The 21,436-nt window shown below is 45.7% G+C and overlaps 5 protein-coding genes across 5 annotated transcripts; 4 read left to right on the top strand and 1 right to left on the bottom strand.

The window, feature by feature from the left end:
- Window positions 1–810: 810 nt before the first annotated feature.
- VE01_05856 (uncharacterized protein) lies at window positions 811–2,706 on the top strand (the record flags this gene model as incomplete). The annotated part of the gene is made up of 4 exons (XM_018275314.1): window positions 811–1,062; window positions 1,118–2,489; window positions 2,541–2,639; window positions 2,699–2,706. 4 exons carry the CDS (start codon window positions 811–813, stop codon window positions 2,704–2,706), a joined length of 1,731 nt encoding a protein of 576 aa, XP_018129993.1.
- A 3,071-nt stretch (window positions 2,707–5,777) lies between these two features.
- Window positions 5,778–7,545, top strand: VE01_05855 (uncharacterized protein). The gene is made up of 5 exons (XM_059463742.1): window positions 5,778–6,150; window positions 6,207–6,391; window positions 6,459–6,497; window positions 6,557–6,638; window positions 6,712–7,545. Exons 1-5 carry the CDS (start codon window positions 5,861–5,863, stop codon window positions 6,929–6,931), a joined length of 816 nt encoding a protein of 271 aa, XP_059319669.1. The 5' UTR covers window positions 5,778–5,860; the 3' UTR covers window positions 6,932–7,545.
- Window positions 7,546–7,615: 70 nt separating this feature from the next.
- VE01_05854 (uncharacterized protein) lies at window positions 7,616–8,568 on the top strand (the record flags this gene model as incomplete). The annotated part of the gene is made up of 3 exons (XM_018275312.1): window positions 7,616–7,769; window positions 8,076–8,213; window positions 8,306–8,568. 3 exons carry the CDS (start codon window positions 7,616–7,618, stop codon window positions 8,566–8,568), a joined length of 555 nt encoding a protein of 184 aa, XP_018129991.1.
- Window positions 8,569–9,231: 663 nt separating this feature from the next.
- VE01_05853 (uncharacterized protein) lies at window positions 9,232–10,991 on the bottom strand. Its single transcript, XM_018275311.2, has 2 exons — window positions 10,949–10,991; window positions 9,232–10,902 (listed from the first exon to the last, which is right to left on the bottom strand). Exon 2 carries the CDS (start codon window positions 10,804–10,806, stop codon window positions 9,271–9,273), a length of 1,536 nt encoding a protein of 511 aa, XP_018129996.1. The 5' UTR covers window positions 10,807–10,902; window positions 10,949–10,991; the 3' UTR covers window positions 9,232–9,270.
- A 1,229-nt stretch (window positions 10,992–12,220) lies between these two features.
- Window positions 12,221–12,484, top strand: VE01_05852 (uncharacterized protein; the record flags this gene model as incomplete). The annotated part of the gene is made up of 2 exons (XM_018275310.1): window positions 12,221–12,401; window positions 12,459–12,484. The coding sequence occupies 2 exons, from the start codon at window positions 12,221–12,223 to the stop codon at window positions 12,482–12,484; spliced, it is 207 nt and encodes a 68-aa protein (XP_018129997.1).
- Between the last annotated feature and the right edge of the window lie 8,952 nt (window positions 12,485–21,436).

Here is a 21,436-nt window from a genome sequence, read left to right as displayed (position 1 = left end):
AAGTAGGAGTAGAACTTCTCGCTTCGCTAAGCTCGAATGATATGAAGTACATCGAATACACCGTGAATATGAAGACAAACTACTCCCTCGTTGCCTGAAACGCAAGGGATCTTCAGCGGATCAATTGCCTATTTTAGGGGGGGAGATAGTAGTTAGTTCTCAGTAAGCGCTATACTGCTTTAAAAGAGCCGCTTAGCCTAAATTGTGAGGAGTGAGGCTATCGTGATGATAAATTAGTAATTGTCTGGTTTCAAAAGACGATTAATCTGGACTCGAGGTAGGATAACAAAATGTTATTCGCCTGTGGCGTGCTGACGTGGGCTAACCTCTAGGTTTGTGATATATCTTACTAAAAAGGATTGTAGTGTTCTTTTTAGCCCTTACTCTCCTAGATAGTTTTGGCATATACTTCCAATGCATATAAGATAGAGTGTATTCCTGTCTAACGCTTTATAGATCACAACAATTCTAGAATCCGAAAGTCCAAGCAACAACACCACACTTAAAATCAATTTTTCGTCTTCATTATGTATTTCCCTAACTTTGTTATTATGGTTTCTGTTTTATTTGCAGCAATGACGTTCGCAGCGCTAGGTACAGCAGGCGAAGGAGTGGTTATTAAAGCAATTGAGGAAAGAGTAAGTGTTAAATAGATATATCGCCTCAGATTTGTTGTTACTGACGAGTGTTCAACGGAATAGAGTAAGTATCACCTTTACCTGGCTCTGAACCCATCGATTATAAGACATGGAAATGACTAGGTTCCTGCATGTTGTTTCCGGAATTTTGAAATCCATCAAAGCTGCGAGAATGGCCGCAATTATTCTCTACGCACTATGGTCACAATGGCTCATTCCCGCAGTGACAACAGTAATACACGACACGAGCTTCGTCCCAGATTACATTCTGCGAGTCACAACCGGCAACATTTCAGTAGCCTGCGAGACGAGATTCTCGGCGATCGTGAATGGGATGTTTCCCGGACCAGAGCTCCGGATCAAGCCAGGCAAAGCAACGTGGATCAGAGTCCACAATGGCATGACAGATAGCAATTTAACCATGGTACGACTGGAGTGTCCTCAAAATCATTATAAGTAGAGGCTCTAATCAGCGACAGCACTGGCATGGTCTATCCCAGCGTATGGCGGAGTTTTCAGACGGCAGCCCACAAGGATCCCAATGGCCAATCCCACCTGGGCATTTCTTCGACTATGAACTGCAGACACACCTGAACGACTCGGGTACTTATTTCTACCACTCCCATGTCGGCATGCAGGCGATTACTGTCACCGGGCCACTAATTGTCGAGGACTGTGGGAGGCCGCCTTACAAGTATGACGAGGAGCGCACACTGCATTGGAGTGACTACTTCCCCCAGAAGGATGAAGAGTTCCAGGCTGGCTTGGAAGCAGTGCCATTTGACTGGGGAGGCGAGACCCACGCCGTCTTACTTAATGGCAAGGGTATCGGTGTTGGTCATGCCGCCTCTACAGGGACTTGTGGCGCACTGCCCGTTATCGAAGTTGACCCTGGCAAAACTTACCGCTTTCGCTTCATCGGATCGACAGGGTTGTCACTTGTCAGCATGTCATTTGAAGGGCACGACAACCTCACCATTATCCAGGTCGACGGTAGCGAGTGGACACAACCGGTCTCAGTTAATCGCATACAGCTAGGATCCGGCCAACGCTTCGATGCACTCTTCGTAGCCAAGACAGCGGACGAGTTGCACGCCGAAGGAAAAACCACATATTTCCTCCAGTTTGAGACTCGCGACCGACCAGCAATCTATCGCGGCTATGCAGTACTCCGCTATTCAAAGCGGGCTCCATTGCCTAGTCCTCCAGTGGAAGCAGTGCTTAGCCTTCCAAACGCCACCTATGACTGGCTTGAGTACAAGCTGCAGCCCTTATATCCAGAGCATATAGGCCATCCCACCCTCGCAGAGGTTACCCGCCGTGTGACTATTGATGCAGTCCAGATGATCAACCCCACCACCAATCAGATCATATGGCGGCTGGCGAATCAGTCCTGGACAGAGCGTACAGTACAAAAGCCTTTGCTGGTGGATATCTACCAGCGCGGCGAGACTGCTGTCCCTGATTACGACTCTGCGATGGGTAACCATGGCTGGGATCCCAACACTCGAGCATTTCCGGCAAAGGTGGGCGAGGTGCTTGAGATTGTCTTTCAGAATACCGGGTCGTTGGTGAACAGCGGAGGTGCCCTAGACGTGCATCCGCTCCATGCTCATGGCCAACACTTCTACGATATTGGTAGCGGGAGTGGTTCTTACAACGCTGAGGCAAACGAAGAGAAACTTGTCCATATGGGATACAAGGCTTTGAGAAGAGACACAACAATGCTATATCGGTATTCAACGGTCACAGACGCAGGAGCTGCAGCTGGTTGGCGGGCGTGGCGGATCCGGGTGGACGAGCCGGGGGTGTGGTTGATCCACTGCCATACATTGGAGCATATGATCATGGGTGAGTGATCTGTTCATAGAGGTGGTACAAACGCTAACCCTGCTCTTTCAGGTATGCAGACAGCCTGGGTTGTTGGTACCGCAGCAGATATTCAGAAAATTCCTCTCGATCATAGTCGAGGGTATCTAGATTATGGGGGCGACGCCTATGGTAATGCCACCTATAATCCAACTTGTAGTCACCAGTTTGGAAGATTAGGTCAATGTAAGGCCCATAGGGATTGGTAGTAAAATCAGAATAGGATTGGATACCTCAATCAAGCATTTTCAATGGACCATGGCTACTGCCTCAAGATTGGCCAAGCACAGTACGGGTTTTTTATTGTTGGCGAACCCCTAAAGAGCTAGGTCCTCATGCCTCGGCAACTACCTTTATATTTAGGCAGCTAGTACGGTTGAGATAACTGGCGATGGAAAGTATATAAGTATGTGCATCTAGATAGGCGATGGACTTAAGAGATGTGAATGAGAGGAACCCAAATTAAGGCTTAGTTGCTTTTCTAGAATGGTGCATTGACCTTGAAGCATAATCTATTTCAATCGCCCTGCATGTGCTTGCCATCCTCTTCTTACAGCCTTATTACCTTAACCCTCTCCCCCTCCCACTCTCTGCCTGTGCTACCTCCGGCCTGATGATCTATGCTGGCCCCGCCCTTATTATTGACCTTAATCCTGGTAAATATTATATTCTCCCTGTAAATATCTTCCTCTTTTATTAAACCATCTTCAATCGAATAAAATATGTCCGTTAAAAATTATATGACGTGAAATTATAAAGGATACTGTCAGCGTCGTCTACCAGGTCACCCTTAAAATGTATGTTAGTGTCGGCCCATTGATCTGACAAGAATCTAGTTCATTCCCGCAATTAGATAAACGGTTAATATCAGAATTGCCACCCTATGCTCACCGCCTTAAATTCTCTTCTCCAACCAGGTACCTATGAAATAATTGTACAACGCAATGGATTTAAAGCTCAGTGCTTCGTTTGAGACTATCGCTCGAGCTCGTAATGCCGTCAATCGTTAGGTGCTCAACAGTAGGCACTCATAACGAGGTTATAAGAGTGACTCTACACGGTACATTGTTCACTGTCGGGATGAGGCTTGCGGCTTTAAAATACGAGCATCGAGAACATGCAAAGACCCCCGTTTCGCTATTACAATCATCGTTGAACATACTTGCAGCCTAACTACACAGCGTAATAGCTGGGCTCGGAATGGTATCCGGTATTTAGCGGATCATCACCGTCGATCTGTGACTGACAGCTGGAACATTACTACGAGTTACGTACACTTGTAATCTATTATATAAATGCTAACTAGTTATATAGGCCAAATTTAGGCTACGGAAGGGCTACAGTTTCATAACTCTATTACGTACTTGCAAGCATATCGAGTTAGACAAGCCATTCTCCTTGAAATCGATGGCTGCGAGACTACTTTGCTCTATTCCCACAATATATACAGCGAATCATTGGATACGAACAATAAAGTCTTATAGGCTATACAGGCTATAGATGGAGGTAACAACTTGCATACGTTTCAAGCAATCGAATTTGCGCCTGCAGGCTTAATACATGCTAGCCGCATCTGCCGTGGTTTTATTGCCCTCGATGCAACACGTACGAAGTCAAAATATCGAATGATGCTTTTAATAGCTACAACTATCGATGCAAGTGATAATCTATTGCCACTTGCGTGGGTTTTAATCCCCACAAAAAACGCAGAGTGGTAGACGGAGTTTTTATGCTTCGTTAATAAACATTTTGAATGGGCGAGAAGCAACCAAATGATCTTTATAAGTGATAGAGATAAGGGAACTGCGTCAGCTATTAATGTTAACTTTTCAAATGGGAATCAAGCTAATTGCTGCTAGTATATAGTACTTAATATATAGACGAGGTATGGACTTATGTGCCGGAACCATTTTGGAAGGTAGCTCAAGCAACGAATAAGAAGGCGTTTAAAGTAAGTTACTATTCACTATATACTACATGCCTAATTATCGTTATAGGAGGAATGGAAAGCAATGGAAGAGCTAAGTAATGAAGTAAGCTGCTACCTACAAGACATCCCGTTTAAGCTTTGGACATACGTTCACTACCCATAGCCTCGCTGTGGCCATGATGCATCGAATATTGCAGAGTCTTTAAATAGCATATGGCGTGGTATCGCAAGCTCTAACCATTAAAGATGATGGGCGCAATATGGTCGTTTCTTATGAAGACTATGCATAACTGCGAAATCCGTCCTTAGAAAGGCACAACAGCTATTGCAGACGTACTATGGGGTAGATTCCTCGATAGCCTGAAGCAGTCTCGCCGATATTGAGCCTACGAGTCTAGGAATGTCATATATCAAGTACAAATACCAGACAGTAGTTATAAGCGTACTGTTAACCTTGTGGTACTCACACTGAGGCAACGCAAAGTGAGAGCCAAAAAGCGGACCAGGATGCAAACCAGAGTGTGAGAAACCATGCAACACGTAGGGCACATCATCGTCAGCTCTAAACGGAGATTGACGAGCAGCTAGCATCTATATACGATGACATAGTTGTGTCAGCATCTTGGTTAGGCCAGGTTGGTGGCATACAAAGGATCACAGTGATGGGGAAGGGCAGCAGGTTGATGGGCAAGATAGCGTTGTTATAGAGCCTCGACGATAATCACATGTAGCGGGTGGCAATTCTATATTAACCGTTAGATAAATGCTCTCTCACTGTTCGGCAAGACGATCAGAGAGTGAGAGTGCGGGTGAGAGCGAGAGCAGCAGAGCTCAAAATGTTACGATGGCCACGGAGGTCAAGATGCAGTCAAAAAGTAAGCTAGATTGAATCTAAAGAGAGAATAAGAAAAGACGCGAGGCTACTCCTCATTATATACAGTTGTGCGCTTAACGGTTCCTTGTAATCCTTAGTGGGTACTATGGCTGCCTGTTCCCATAGTCGCTAGCGGCTGTGAGCTGCGATCGTAACACAAAATAATCAGAAATACGAAAGTGGGAGTGATGAATTATATTCTGTTTAAAAGGTAATGCGCTAGGGTAGATATTGAGACTGAAGCGTTATTTGTCGACGATGTTCATCGCTTCCTCCGACTGTGAGCAAAGCGAAGCCGGATTCGACTTCGCAGAGTGCGCCGCTCGCTTATATGCGCCGCTCACATATACAGTACGTATGCACTCGGTAAATACTCCGGAACAAGGTTAGAGCATAGATTAGCTGGGGCTCCCAGTATTCTTATTGCACGTCATTCCGTTTTATACAGTAGCGTCAGTTCTTGTCTCTTACCTCGTCGCCACGACCCTAGCTCTAGCAGAAACATAATGAACTTGAGCATATACACCCTGCCACCTCTCTGCTTCTATTATGGACCGCACAATTATAGCTGCCATGCTAGGCTGCTGCATCTCTGGAGTCGTGATTTTGTCTTTGCGTCTAGTCCTGCGCAAGGTCTATTTCTATCGCCTGGACCTCGGCGACTATCTTGCTGCCTTAGCTATGCTTACCTTGATTATCTATATCCCTACGGTCTACATATCTATCATCTGGGGCACCCCTAACATCGAACCAGGCACTGCCTTTACCCCGGAGGACATCCGCCGCCGGACGGTCGGAGGCAAATGTGTGCTTGTTGCGCGGGTTATGTATATCTCGACGTGCGTTCTACCTCAACTTTTTCTTACTGTAGTGGGCTAACAAATATACTACATAGCAACTGGCTACTCAAATCTATCTTGCTCGACTTCTACTCCAAAATCGTCGTGGAATTATGGTACGGCCATACAATGATCTACATTGTTATAGTTATCTTGGCTCTCACCTATTGTGTTAGTGTCATTATGGTCTTTGTGGAATGTCACCCAATATCTCTATACTGGAGGGTCTTGCACGATCCCGGTTCGTCGTGTATTCCTCTCTCGTCTCTGCCGTACACTACTAACCTAGATCTGCTGGCAAACAATAGCGCAGTGCGTTCGCGCGATGAAACTACTCTTCATTGAAGGTAAGAAAACGATTATATGCCATATTGTAGTCTAGTCTGCTGATTGGTTACAATAATAGGTGCATTTAACCTCTTCACACAAATCATCCTCATTGTGCTCCCGCTTCCTGTCCTCTTTCAAGTCCATCTCCCGTGGGTAAAGTAGCTCTCCCTTCTTAGCGTCTGCGACTTCTTTGTGTCGTCTTTGAGCGCTACTAACACGCCAAACTTGTAGGAAACTATCGCTTAGCCTCCTCTTTACCCTCGGCTTCTTCGTCATTATCACCACTTGCCTGCGTCTCGCTAAGATCGGCCCAAACTTAACGTCTCAGAACGGCCGCGCATTCTGGGCTGCTATCGAACTGCCGTGTGCTTGTTTGATTGCTAACGCACCTGCGCTGTATGCTACATTTATAAAATTATTACAGAGAGATGGGAGATTGAGCACAGACTAATTGCCGATGACTCTTGCAGTTCTTTCTAGGTAGCTTGCTTCACTTGCTCATCGGCAGTTCTTTGTATAGGGAATATTATAGAGTAAAGAATAAGACTCTAAGGATCTTTATACAAGTATACTCAAGAGAAGCGGTGGCCTAAAATACCAAAGCCGCGAGCCTATCAAACAAGGTAAACGAGATTTGGAAGAGAAACTGATGCATGCGAAGAATATGCCTAATTAGGCACTGGGGATCACGAAGGGTTCGATGGTAGACATTACTGAAGCGGATCGAGTATTCAGAAGAGAAGGAGAAGAAAGGCGAGGTTGAAAAGGGAACTTTAGGTGTAGAAGGTAAATTTTTGAAGCTTATCGCGGCGAGCGAATCGAGACAGCGGCGAGGTGATGCCAAAAAGGAAGTGGGGAAGCCTTAGCGCGTTGGCCAAGAGTCATACTTTTAGTGCGGATGGCGAGATTGTCTTAGCGACCACGGGGCTGGACCGGAGTGGCGAAATCCTCTTAGTAACCAAGCGGCTAGGCCGGAAGTGGGATTAGGGGGGCATATATATATGTACGGTTCCGCCATTTAAATCGCTTTCATTGCTATTTTGTGCTGTTTAAGCTTTGGGCTGGGTGATTTCTTTGAGCATTTTAGACGTCCGTGAACTGTAGCTTTTACTCTGCCTGCGTCACCCCACCTACCATGGCGACATCCAACCTTCCACCACAAACCCTGAGCGTCGGGACTTATACATTCACAATCTCTGAAGGCGGGGAGAGTGACATCCCCGAATTCTGTGATGTCTTCGACATTGCCTTTGCTAGTAACCTTCTCTTCAACACCATGAGCGGGACCAGTGACCGCGCTGCGCTAAGAGAAGAGAATATCGCGTTTTAGAAGAAGCAGGGGGTTATAAGTGGGCGCAGACATTTTAAGGTTGTTAATGAGGGGACTAGGTGCGTTTTTTATTCCGCTCACTCTCTGTTCTGTCACATTCCCTTGTTCTGCTGTCCCCCTTTCAGCAGTATTAACTTCATCAATCCGTTCGCTCTTCTACGCTAGAGATGACATATACGGGAGGGAGGAAACTATGTCTAACGCGCGACTAGCAAAATCGCAGCTATTTCCCATTGGTAGTTCCCGCACGTCTTGACACCTAAAGAGGAGGCTGCAGCGGAGGAAGCTAAGAAAGCGCCAAAGCCAGAACCGATTCTAGGGACTAATAGTAAGGCACAGGAGGCGTTTAAGACGCAGCTGTTCGAGATGCGGGACAAGTGGTTGAAAAAGGATGATATGTATTGTGCGTTCTCATTCCCTTACCTTAGTTTCCTTAATAAGGACCGCGCCTAGCACTTACCAGATAAACGGGATAGCAGCTAACGGGAAGTTTAGTGATGAATATTCTCGCTGTCCTTCCCACGTACCAGCGTCTCGGTCTCAGCGCGGCGCTACTAGCGCCAGTGCTAAAGCTTGCCGATAGAGAGGGAAAGAAGACGTATATTGAGGCTTCGGAGGCGGGCGAGAAGCTATATCGACGACTTGGCTGGGTGGAGACAGGGGATACGATTAGTCTTAATTTTACAGAGTTTAGAGCTGAGGGGAAGGTCGATATTCCGCTTATGATGAGGGAACCGGGAGCGGCGAATACGCTGTGAGGAGTAGGGACGAAGCAAAGATGGGAGGATCTATGACGGACTACTTGGAGACGGGGGGCGTGAGTAAGTTGTAATATGGTTATTTGCTTCTCATATTTGCTGTGATGGGCGGTGTTGAAATACGAAGCCCTTCTTAGGATATGTTCTCTTGTCAATATCTAACTTAACCGTACAGTGCCCTGGTCCCGACTCCAGTCCAGCATAAGGGATCGCAACAGTGTTTAGCGTACTGGAAACTAGCAGCAACAAGATGAACTGTTAGCGGTAGCCGCTCATGAGCTTCATGCGTCGTCGAGTATCAGTCACTGAGTTCTGTGATAAATATATGTAGATGGAGTTACTTAGGCAGCAGCGCAGCCTAATGAGAATATTGAGGATGCCAGCAAGAAATTTGAAATTCAGGACCCTGTCGATAACATAGTATTTGCTATGGGTAAGGTATGAAAGTTAGGTAGGGGGAAAAGATGAAATAAGGACAAGTGGAAACGAGACATAACAACCATAAGGGCAGTTATTCAATCTGCCGAAGAGGTGGGAAAAGTTTAATCACAGACCACACTGATAGTAGAAGACAGGAGACGAGTGATGAATAGCGGGGGGCGGAGGGCGGAGGTAGAATAAAGAGTTGGGGGAGGTGGCAAAGCCAGAACCCTAATGCCCGGCACCCGTTGTGCCTATTGAGTTTGTCTTGTATTTCCGTGCCTAAAAAGAGTTCTCCCGCTCTTGAATTAGCCTCGCCATTGCTAGGCTGTCTAAATATAAGGTAATATCTACTCCCCCAATTTCATGGCTCGAGTCCATGACTTGTACGCATCCATCCATTTTTGGCATCACAGCGTGCACATATCTCGGTATGCTACCACTGAAATCAATGTCGTATACGTTCAGCCTCAGCCACGACGTCACAATCGTATGGCGGTCGCCCAAGAATGCCTGCCACAGCCGCTGTGGCGACATCTCATACGCAGCATCGTGTAGCATCGCTCCTATCTTCTCCGGAGTGAATAGTGTGAGTGTCTCGCGGATTAAGCTTGCCGTCGGCCCTGGACATAACGCACTAGCTTCTCTGCCACTTGCACGAATGTGCGTGAGGAAAATTGGGGATCCAATGAATGAGTCTGACAGAGGAGGCTGCACACGAGTTCGCGCACTCAAGGTTACGTTGAGGAAGACGTCGCAGGCAGAGTCAGAGTGGTTACGTGCACGATTGATGGAAGACCAGATATGCGCGAGGAGGGCGTCGAGGCGGGATATGTTAGGACGGCAGCCCGGTGACTCGCGGGCGATAGCACGGAGGTTACTAATTTGTTCTTCAGTAAAGTGTAGCATAGCATGCGACACAGGGCGTGTCAAGTCCCAGGTGGTCCATGGCGCAGACGTTGATGGTGAGAGAGGAAGAGACTTTGAATTCTCGCCTAGGAGTGGAGGCTTTAAATTTTCGCCTGTAGGAGCGAGGAACGAAGGAAAGGCGGGGTCCTTGGCATCGTTCCACCAGTCAAAGCGATGGAGCGGCAGGAGGCGCGCTGTGTTAACTAAGGCCACGTCTGCTGAGTCTCCGTCAATGTTCCCTGCTGCATAAGAGTCGAGCAACCCTGGGTTGAATATGGGAGGGTCCATGGGAGATTTGGCGGATCCTCGGCAGGTTGCCGCCCATTGGTGCATAAAGACCATCAGCGCCTGTGCATCAGCTAGTGGATGGGCTATCTTGACAGCGATGGCATAGCCGCCACAGGCAAAATCTGTGATCTGCACTGACATCCCTGGTAGGCCGGCATAATCGACGAGGTTGTGGAGTGCTAATGGCGTGTCAGACAAGAATATCCGCTCTGGGAAGTCTGTGGAAATCCAGGTTGCCTTCTCCACTACCCGCTCAAGCGCACTCGGAACGATGGAATCGAGGGTCTCCGCCGCCTTTGAGATCACCCATTCAACTCCGGGATCAGAGTCACAGCCGTGGACTAGCATCGGGCGCCCAAAACGCTCTGTGTGGAGGCCGCCATCGCGGACTAGGGACCATTGCAGCTGGCCTGCCCATTGCGGGAAGGAGTTCAGCGTAGCTACGAATGACGGTTGAAGAATGGTGTCTAGCGGACGTGGGGCGCAAAAGAGCCAGACAGCACCAGTTGGTGGAAACCGAGCGACTGTTGCATCGAGAATCGACAGCGGCGTTGACACTTGCGCTGTTAGTCGTGGCGAAGGGAATAGACGGGACTTTTGTAGCAGGGTTGCATTGGACATGTTTATAAGATTCTAGAAGGATTACCTGTCTAGAAAGGTGACTCTGATACAAAGACAGCTGCGTAAAATGGCAACGAAAACTGCCTTTTATAGCAACTTTTACGTCAGCACGCCACAGGCGAAGAACATTTTGTTACCCTACCTTGAGTCTAGTTTAATCGTCTTTCGAAACCAGACAATTTGCAATTTATCATTACGATGACCTTACTCCTCACAACTCAGGCTAAGCAGCTCTTTTAGAGTAGTATAGCGCTTACTGAGAACTAACTACTACTACCCCCGAAATAGGCAATTGATCTGCCGAAGATCCCTTGCGTTTCGGGCAACGAGAGAGTAGTTCGTCTACTTATTCACGGTGTATACGATGTACTTTGTATCAGTTTTGCTTCGCAAAAATCATCTAATGCCTGCTTGGGGCTAGTATGGCGTAGACAAAGTATTGTCGGCTTGGAATTGAGAGTTGCGTCAGCGCAAGTGAGATTGGATGAGAATAGAAATACGGCTAAATTTGAGTGTTGTCTCACCAGTGATCTACGTGTCCGAAAAATGCACGCCTTGCCCTTAAATGGGAGTTTCACTTAAAGGCAGGGGAGATGGTGAGGAGTCCTTCGATTGCATATGTTCCGACCCACTCACGACTATATCCCATTCACGAATGGGTTGATCCACTTGACACGGTCCCGAGAGGCCTCGCTCTCTAGAACAGCAAATCGTGGGTTTGGGAACGTAGAGTCAGCCTTCACACTATTATAGTAATGCATCATCATTCAACTAAGTTGTTATTGGCACAATTCTCGAAGCGGACTTATTAAAAGCGGATCTCAAACATAGGCCCGGAGTTGTAGCCGCCTAAGGGTAAGAAGTCCGGAAATAGTTTCTCGGAGTTACAGATAGCAGATGAGAAGTCCGAATCTGGCGGTTCGGAGTTGCAGCTACACATCTCGTCTAACAAATTTCCGGGAGCAATTATGGGTTTCAAATAATATCAGATGCTATGGACGGGTATGATCGACGTTGTTCATGTTGGGGTTACGGCTATTAAGAGCCGCCTTTGGTTAATCATTATGAACCCGCTCTTAGTCAGACGGCATGCTAGATCTTGCAATTAACGATTGGATAACAAAGGCTAACAAGGAGCTAGGCCGAGCTCTTAGACAGACTATTATTTGCTAGTAGTCGTGAAGTAACTCTAGTACGAGTGCGAAGGAAGCTCCAATTACACGGGAGAATGAGAGAAAGTCGGACGCATGTTGCTAGGATATGCGGCATCTGGCATTTCGGTTCTAAGGCCAAAGTCGGCCTTGCATATCTGTAGCATAAAAGAGACACATAGCAGCGCAGAAGGTTCAGGAAAGTTAATAAACAGTTTACAAAACACTGAAATACCCAATCTAACAAAGAAACTAAAGCGACAATGCGTTCAGAAATACAGAAGACTGCTGCCGATGGCACGATGGTGCGACTCAATGATATTTCGAAAGTATCAAGTGTTGTAGAGCTCTTAAAGCGTGAGAAAGAGCACATAGCGGCAGCGTTTCGGATATTCGCAAAGATGGGGTTTGCAGATGGTGCAAGTAGTCATATCAGCCTTCGAGGTATTTAATCCTATAGGCATGCTTCATTCTTAGGGTTTCACATCCTTACTTTTCTAGATCCAACCGACCTAAAAACGTTTTAGATTAATCCATACGCGGTTCACTTCGGTGCGATTAACGTTTCCGATCTTATGCATGTCGATAAGGACGGGAACTGCTTGTCTAAGACATCCCACAAAGTCAATACAGCCAGCTTTATTATTCATTCAGAGATTCACAAGGCTCGACCTAATATAAATGCAGCATGCCACTGTCATAGCCCCTATGGTAGGGCATGGTCGACTTTCGGAAAGCCACTAGAAATGCTTAATCAAGGTGTGTAATAGTCTACAACATCTCAATATTCTGTGGTTAATTCTAGCAATCTAGACTCCTGTATGTTTTATAACAGCCTTGCTGTATATCAGGGATTCGGTAGTCCAGTCCTCGCTGCAGATGAAGGCAGGAGAGTTGTACATGCCCTAGGCCCAACTAAGAAGAACATTATCTTACAGAATCATAGCGTCCTAACTACTAGAGGTACTGTTGCCGAGGCTGCTGCCTTTTTCATTACACTAGAACGTGCCTATCACACACAACTTGTCACGGATGCTGCTGTAGCAAGTGGATTACAGAAGAGGTACGTGTCCGACGAAGCTGCAAAATATACAAGCAAGACTACAAGTAATTCAGAGGTCATGTACGCACAATTTTAGCCGGAGTATAATCTACTCCTAAAGGAGACCGGAGGGGACTTTTTGAAATAAATAGTACTCAAACTCAAATGAATGTATTATAAACTATAAGACAGTGTGTAGGCTGTCGAGATAGACTTAAAGATTGGGTTTTATCTATCTTATTTAAACCCGCCTACATGACCTTCTTAAACTTGACAATGAGAGCAAGGTATGTCATAATGAATCAAATAAAAAAGGAAGTTTAGTTGGTTTCCTAAAGTCGAAAACAAATTTTCTCTTTATTAAGTATAGAATGTGCGTCCGTAATTTAGATGAGGGTATCCTTACAAGCCGTCGTCACAGGCGAAGATGGTTTCAAAGTATCGCTGTTTCCTTCTCTAAGTCCCTAGATATTCTCCGCCTTAAAGACAGCATAAGAGACAGCCTTATACAGATGTGACCTTAATAGAACATTAGTTACCATTTTCCATGCCATCCCCCTAAACCCTAGTCGTTAAGCAAAGATATCACTTACTTCTTCATTGCCTCCACGGCTGCAACCGCTTAAACTCTTCTAGAACAAAAGACCTCTACCTTCGTTTCAGCCATTTCGTTTAGCTCTGTCGCACCACTCAGCAAGAACACACTCATGCCTTAAGTCTAAAAGCTCACGCTAGTGTAACCTAGGAAATTGCCGGCACTAGAAGTGTAGATAGCAGTTTTAACAGCCGCAAAATGCAAGACCGGTACCGAGAAAATAAGTTTGTATATCGTTGATTCTGTCGTAGAAGACATAGTTCAAGCTATATTATAGGTGTCTAGTTGATTCTAAGGTTGATATGCAAAGTTCGGGAATATCTTAGTTTTAATGAAAGCCTTCGTAAACCGGACAGGAAGATGTCGCTAGAGATAAGCAAAGTTGGAAGAATAATTAATAAGCCTAAGTGGAGTTCTTGCATACTCCCCAGTCAGCTAAGGGGAAATCCAATACGTAAAACAGAGTGAATACGCAATTACAGTGGCAATGGTAGCTAGAGGCGGATTTACCAAAGCCCGGAGTTTGGCACTACGGAAAGCCGGCTACTCGTCAACCCGCAATCTATGTCTACCGATGTTTGAAGTCCGGCATTAGGACAGAACTAATCTCCACGAATGGATACTAGCCATTCCATAGGGTAAGAGGCGTCGGACATAGCTCTTAGATTACAGATACGATACCTACAGCTAGCTTATCCTCACATGCTCTTAAGGATGCAATTAACACACCTTGTCACGAAGCTCCGAGATATTTGGTCCAGGCCATTAGTCTCCAACCTCTGCACTTGACATCATCTAGATAAACCGTGCAAAGCTTAGGTACTAGCCAAGTACCTGAATTTTCTACTAGTGCTCACGTCCGGATTCGGAAGGACAGGCGCTACAACTCTGTTCACTGCAGGTTTTCCATATCATCCTCTCTGTTCATCTTACAACCTGTAAGGACACAGGGCACCGTATCACGAGAAGTTGCATATGGGAGTGCGAGTCGGATATAAGTCGGTACAATCCTATAGGTCTACTACGAAGGTGGAGGAGGAGGGGGTGACCGTCGACCTTGGGTGATAGGCCCTGTGTCAGAGGGAACTCGGGCGTGGTCTTTCGCGTGGGGTCACTTCGACCCTTCGTCTCTCATGGTGGTAGCCGCTTGTTGCGACGCCGGTGAGACGTTTGGGAAGGGTGGCTTCCGCAAGGGCTACGGCTCTGAGGGTGCCCTGGCTTAGAGGGTGTTTAGTTTAGTGTCGTAGGTAGCAACGACGCTGTTTTCCTCTGCTTTGCCGTGCCTCTCGTGATCGTAGCTTGGTTTGCCTGTCTCCCATTCCGTGATCCAGCCGGGTAGGTCCTGCGGCGGTCCTGGCAGGTTTAGGTACTCCGCGTGGAACTCCCGGATTTTGTAGGGGGAGTTCTTAAAGTTTGAGGCGGGGTACCATTCCGGGTCCGGATCGTATCCGACCCAGGATACCTAGTATTGAAGTTGTTTTCGCCAGATCCTTACGGCAAGGATCTTTTCGACCTCCCACTCCTCTAGGCCGTCTACGACTTCGCTGCTTGGCTCAGGCGCTGCTTAACCGGGCAGCGGGTTATTCGGAGCCTTGATGAGTACGTCTAGAGAGAAGACGTCGTGTATTTGGGAACCCTTTGGTAGGTCTAGTCGGAAGGCGTGTCCGATTTGTTCCAGTACCGTATAGGGTCCGACCCATTGTTGCCCCAGCTTACGGCTAGGGCGGTGGTTTTTCAGATTCTTAGTCGATAGGTAAACCTTGTCTCCTACGTCCCAGTCAATGGCTCGTCGGCGTCAATTCGCGTATTTAGACATATCCTCTTGTGCTTTAGCCATGTTCTCCTTTGCGTAAATCCATGCGGAGTGCATGCGGTTTGCTACTGCTTTGGCTTCCTTCTGGTTCATGACTTCCCTAGGGGTCGTGGCTTTCGGGGTTTCCTAGTCCCAACTAGTGCGCGGATCAGTTCCGTACTTGAGTCGGTAGGGGGTCATTCCGATCGAGGCATGGGGAAGGGTCATTTGCACCCGATCCATGATGGGAATGAGCTCGCTCCAGTTATCCTGGTAATGTGATACGAAAGGCCTCAGTCTCTGATCGATATACCGATTCATGATTTCCGTCTACCCGTCGGTCTGCTTGTGATAGGCTGTCGACAGCTTAATCTTGACCCCTATGATTCGGCAGAACTCTCGCCAGAAAGCTGATATGAATTGGGGTCCGCGATCACTAATGATCGACTGGGTCGAAGTGACCCCACGCGAAAGACCACGCCCGAGTTCCCTCCGACACAGGGCCTATCACCCAAGGTCGACGGTCACCCCCTCCTCCTCCACCTTCGTAGTAGACCTATAGGATTGTACCGACTTATATCCGACTCGCACTCCCATATGCAACTTCTCGTGATACGGTGCCCTGTGTCCTTACACAACCGTCAACTCGTTGCCTTTACCTGCATTCGAATCGCTGCTCTTCACGTCCCTAGTAAATAACCATGTCACGCCTAATATTCAATGGAGGCGACTTTGTACATAATAATACTATAGCACTAGTGGCCGATCGAATCTTGCCCTTATTTTCGCTCAAAGGAAGGACAGCCATCGTAACAGGAGCCGCTTTAGGAATTAGCCATGCAGTCGTTCAAGCCCTTGTAGAATCAGGTGCTAACGTCGCTTTTACCTATAATAGTAACAAGGACAAATCCATCGAGGGCGCAAAGGTGATTGAGAAAACATACAAAGTGCAATGTGAGTTTATTTAAGTGTTAGAGTCCTCTATTCCCCTCGCCTACGTTTTGCTTTCTTCTCAAACTAGTGAAAGACCGCCATTGCTATCAGTTCATCTGATATTTCTAGGCCGAGCATACAAGCTAGACGTGACAGCGGAGCTGGATATTAAAGAAATAATTAATTAAATCGTCTGAGAATTCAACGGCCGTCTCGACGTATTCGTTGCCAATAGCAGCGTGCCATGGCTTTAAGGCGATGCGGTTGACGGTGACACTTCGCACTACTGCAAAGTAATGGCCACGAATCTCGACGGCGTCTTCTTCTACGCCTAGGCCGCAGGAAAGCACTAGCGAAGACAGGCAGCAGAAGGCACGACAACGGGTGGCCACAATCTTGCAGGGTTTAAGCAGGGCAGTTTCATCGCTACGGCAAGCATGTGTAGACATGTCGTAAATATCCCATTAAAGCAGGCGCCTTACAACGCTTCTAAGGCGGCTGTCATACATCTTTGTGAGTCGAGATCATGCCCACTAGGCTCGGCACTCCTTAAGCAGACATCTCACCATTACTTTATAGGCAAATCTCTCGCAGTAGAATGGGTTGGGTTTACGCACTATAATACTGTCTCTCCAGGTTATGTGGCCTTAGAAGTCATGCATCAAGTTCTAGAAGAACTCTTAACCCATTTCAAAAACAAGACTCCTATAGGGTATGTGTCCTATTATTTTCCTCATTACTCCCTAGTTCGAGATGCCCTTGCCATTTATGCTGTTATCTCGTGCTAATGGTAGCATTTTCTCAGTCGGTTGGCTCTTCTAGAAGAGATGAAAGGTGCTTACCTTTATCTTGCATCTAATGCCTCTAGCTTTGCAACCAGCACAGATATTATTGTCGACGGTGGCTACTTGGTCACGTAGGTGCTTCAGCATTATATTTAGAGGAAATAAGGATGAATAAATTGCTGTACTTGTATTATGGTGGCTAGCAAGTGATAGAAGCATCATCGTAAAAGACTAGGTCTTTAGGTTAATATTTAACACTCCCGATTTACAGTTTCTGTCAGGACTAAGAGAGCTCGACTTCGAATATACCCAGATAATGGACCTATTGTTATGGGCTTATAATCGATAACTGCAATTAATAACTGTATTCTCGTTTCTATTTAGTGAACCTTGCAAACCTTCAGTCAATACTAAAGCTTAGTTACAGCAAAGTCTTCCTCCACCATTCTTCCTCTAGTAAAATAGCCGTCTTCAAGCTATACATCTGTCGAAATCCGTGTCCTTCTCCTTCAAAAAGGACAAGCTTCACTGTCCCGCCCGTCTCTTTAATCATCCGTTCCATACCAATTGCCTAACTTAGCGGAACCACCGTGTCTTCCGTGCCTTGCAAGAGTAAGATCGGGGAAGCGATATTACCAGCCTTGTAATAAGGGCTTCTTTCTTCAAAAATCCGAGCTTAACCTTCTAGAGACGTTCCTGTTAGGAAGAGAAGCTAATTAACATAGTAGCTTTCAAACTTATGCATCATCACAGCAAGAGCTTTCAAATTGCCAATTCTAAAATAGCTCACACCACTAGCCTAAATATCAGGATAGACATAGAGTGCTTAAAGGACAGTGTATCCGCTAGCGCTAGCTCCAACGATACCAATTTTCGCTAGATTGACGTATGAAAGTGATATTAAATGTGCAACATAGCTTACGGCATCAGCATTATCTATGACTCCCCATCGTTACTTTAACAGATCCTAGTAAGCTCGGCCGTACCCCGTAGACCTAGCATAGTTTACATGAACATATGCGTAGCCTTACGAGGTCTAATATTGTGTTTCTAATTGCAGACTAGGAGAGACATGCAATGTGGGTCCACTATAAAGGGACACAATGAGTGGCGGCTAATCCCCTATAGGTGCCTAATATGCTAGATTATTAGGAGGTAGATAAATAGCATGGCTAGAGCCTGAACGAAATTCGCCATATACCCTCAGATATTGAATCATCTATAGTGTAGAATATAGTACTTCTAGTAGTTCCACTTCTATAGATGGCTTAATGAGCTTCTTAAATGTAGGTTCTGTTATCTTAACGAGATAAAGTGATCTTAAGGCTTTTAAAGATGCACCTATCACTGCGAAAGATGAATCAGAGAGTCTTTTAATTGCACTGTGCTAAATATCAACGAAACTAAGTAGAAGGTTAGTGTACTTATTCGTGTCTAAGTTGATAACTACAAGATAACTTGTTGCGTCCTTAGTGTAGCTTGAAATAATCGTACTACTAGTCAATAAGACATAAGTACAGCTTATTTATCGTTAGTATAAGCCACCATAGATTACTCTTGTATTAACCATCAACTTACTTACCTAGCTAAAATTCCCGCTCGCTAAAATCAGAAGTCTCCAATCCCTTTAAGCATACATGTTCTGAAGTCTCTACGCCTAGATCCATGCGGTAAAGTTGCCAATAACCTAATCAATCACTAACAAAGAAGAGCGTTCCATCTAGACCCCACCTTAGTTAGCAAATACTCTCAGTACCAGCTGCTCTAGCAATCTTTGTGCCCGATGCTACAGTCCCTAGATGCTATGTAGCTCTAAACAGTTCTATGCCGTTCCATGCCATGTTAGGGTGATTCCATTAAGTCTAGCATATTTCTGTCCCGTCGTGATTGAAACGAGGGTGCGAGTAGAAATCAGCGCCCTATATAACAATGAATGTTTCCTTAGTAGTTGTCTCAATTACAACGATTAAGTTTTGAATTGGGGAAAGAGAGCAATCTTCTTAGACTGCTAGAATCCATTGCTCATAAATGGGGTATACGCTAAAATCTGCGAAGTAGAGGTGGGATTTAGCGTGTATAAGAGGTTGGGGATCCCTTAAGGAAGGCGAAAGCGCAAAGATGCCATTAGTCTCCTAGTCAGTAAAGATTAGGGTTCCATTAGGACCTATTACAAAAGCCCCTCCTCCGTATTCATGAATTCTACTTCTAGCATTATAGCCTTCCAGTAGTATATCTATAGTCTCTAAGCCAAGGTACTCAACGATGCAACAGCGACCGTTTTCTGCAGGTCGTCCTTTAATCACATATATAGCACCTGTCTTAGGCTTTTTCTAATATTAGCAGAGTCATCTCGCCAGCGAAGGTCCAGCAATAGAATACGCAACATCACTAAAACAACGCACATTAGTCTGCACTTCGTTTAGAGTAATAGAAAACCTAGATAATAGTTCAGCTGTAATGGGACTTTCCCATTTTCTGTAATCCGCTATTTAAACTGCTAACGACATTTCCTTTTGCGTTCAGAGTTACTCAGAGGTTAAGATAGTAAAACATGCAGGATTCCGAATGTAGCTATTATATAGTAATTAGCGTCGGGGTTAAATATCATGGTCCGTGCACTCTCAGACTAATGAACGAACGGTCGAAAGCCAATTCTCACGCGTCTCGGACTTTCCCTCTTAGTAATTATTCAATTCATATTTACATTCCTAACAGCGCTTATAGAGGATACTCCAAATAAGGTACAAGAGACTCAGTAGGCTACTAGTTGAAAAACTCTAGGGGAATATCCAAACCCATCTACTAGAAATTATACGCATTGCCGGCATCTTCCACTAGCAGTTGTTGCCGTGCCATTTCAGCATTACTAAAAAATCCATCTTAGTTCGTCACATCTATTCCTACGGCATTCTCCTACGAATGTATGAACCCCCTACCGCCCTATCGATGGATAAGGTTTGTGGACTAAGAAGATGCTTTAGAGTTGTTTTCCTAGAGTGTTCGTATCTTGCACCTCCTCAAATATGATCGAGCAGTCTGCTCGCTGCCGAAAACTTTAGAGATCCCTATCACGAGATCTTCTAATTCTGCTAGAGATGCTGCACCCCGCTAGTCATGAATGGCCAGCATTCGTATAAGGACCTTTCTCCCATCTAAGGCGAGAGAAACTGTAGTCTCGCTACTGTCTAGAGTTCTAAGATCAACGATGGCCATCTCTATATCGCTACGTAAATTCGGATTCTATGCAGATCGTTCCACAATCAACAGTGCAGCTATAGCAACAGCGACAGAGAAGACTTAGTAGGCTTGTCCAAGGAATTTTTAAGACTTTGTAAATTCGTCACCGGCTCCGTCTCAGATGTTGCGATACACGATGAATAAATCCTCTGCTGCTCTAATGCACTTTAACCAAGAGTCGCCCACGCGTAGGTAGAGGAATGATCGATACATACGAATCCGCTAAGTACAAATACAAGTATAAAGAATATGAAATTGCCACAGGATAAACTCAAGGGAAGGCAGTAAGTTAGCACAAGATCCATTTTCAATCTTCATGTACCATGGAAACTCATCAACAACAGACATGATCTTAGCATCGATGCCGCTCACGAAATCATATAATAGGACGTGGGCACTATCATCAAGATAGAGTCGGTTTAAGATCTTAAACACCTTGGCTCTAAAGTAATGCATACTCATTTCTATTAGCTAATCAATCGGCCTAACAAAAATTGATGTTTCCGTAATATCAAGATCATTGCAGTTAAGCGGAAATGGAACTTTAGATAGTCGTGCTTGTATTAGAGGCGGTCTGTTAAGACACATAGATTGAAATCTATGCAAGGTTAAGCGGGACTCAATTTAGAACAACAGAGCAAACTTATGAACTTACGTGTCCGAATCACATAAGTCCTACCAAACACAGTGCTGCATTTCCCTTTCTAAGGAGGTAGAGACTACAATATCTTTGTTAAGTCCTATGGCTTAAGCGCTTCGGACAGCTTGCGCCATAGCACTAATAGTCATTTAGAGTTTATATCAGGAAGCAAAACAGCTAAGCGGTGGGTCGGAGACTTACAAGTTTAAAACTTCAATGTTATTCGTTGCATACCAATACAATTAGGTTATTGAGAAAGTTTGTAGTTGTGTAATGCATAGTCTTCCCTCAAATCCACTAGCGTGTAAGGCTTGTCTTAAGGCAGAATGCCACTTATGCGCAAGAGACTGCACTTTAGACAACTTAAAAGCAACAACCTTAGCTGTCTCTAGGGGAATATACAGTCCACTTATAGACAGAATAGTGTATAGTAGAGACATCTAAATAAGGTCCAC

Source organism: Pseudogymnoascus verrucosus (genome assembly GCF_001662655.1).
Source record: "Pseudogymnoascus verrucosus strain UAMH 10579 unplaced genomic scaffold scaffold_24, whole genome shotgun sequence".
NCBI classification, from domain to species: Eukaryota; Fungi; Ascomycota; class Leotiomycetes; order Thelebolales; family Thelebolaceae; genus Pseudogymnoascus; species Pseudogymnoascus verrucosus.
The sequence above is the reverse complement of the archived record's forward strand: the minus strand, read 5'-3'. Positions and strand labels throughout refer to the sequence as shown.

Coding starts and splice junctions, on each gene's coding strand:
- VE01_05855 (XM_059463742.1), top strand. CDS start 5,861: ATGGACCGCACAATTATAGCTGCCATGCTAGGCTGCTGCATCTCTGGA. Junction 6,498..6,556: donor GAAACTACTCTTCATTGAAG/GTAAGAAAACGA, acceptor TTACAATAATAG/GTGCATTTAACCTCTTCACA. Junction 6,639..6,711: donor GTCCATCTCCCGTGGGTAAA/GTAGCTCTCCCT, acceptor CCAAACTTGTAG/GAAACTATCGCTTAGCCTCC.
- VE01_05853 (XM_018275311.2), bottom strand. CDS start 10,806: ATGTCCAATGCAACCCTGCTACAAAAGTCCCGTCTATTCCCTTCGCCA.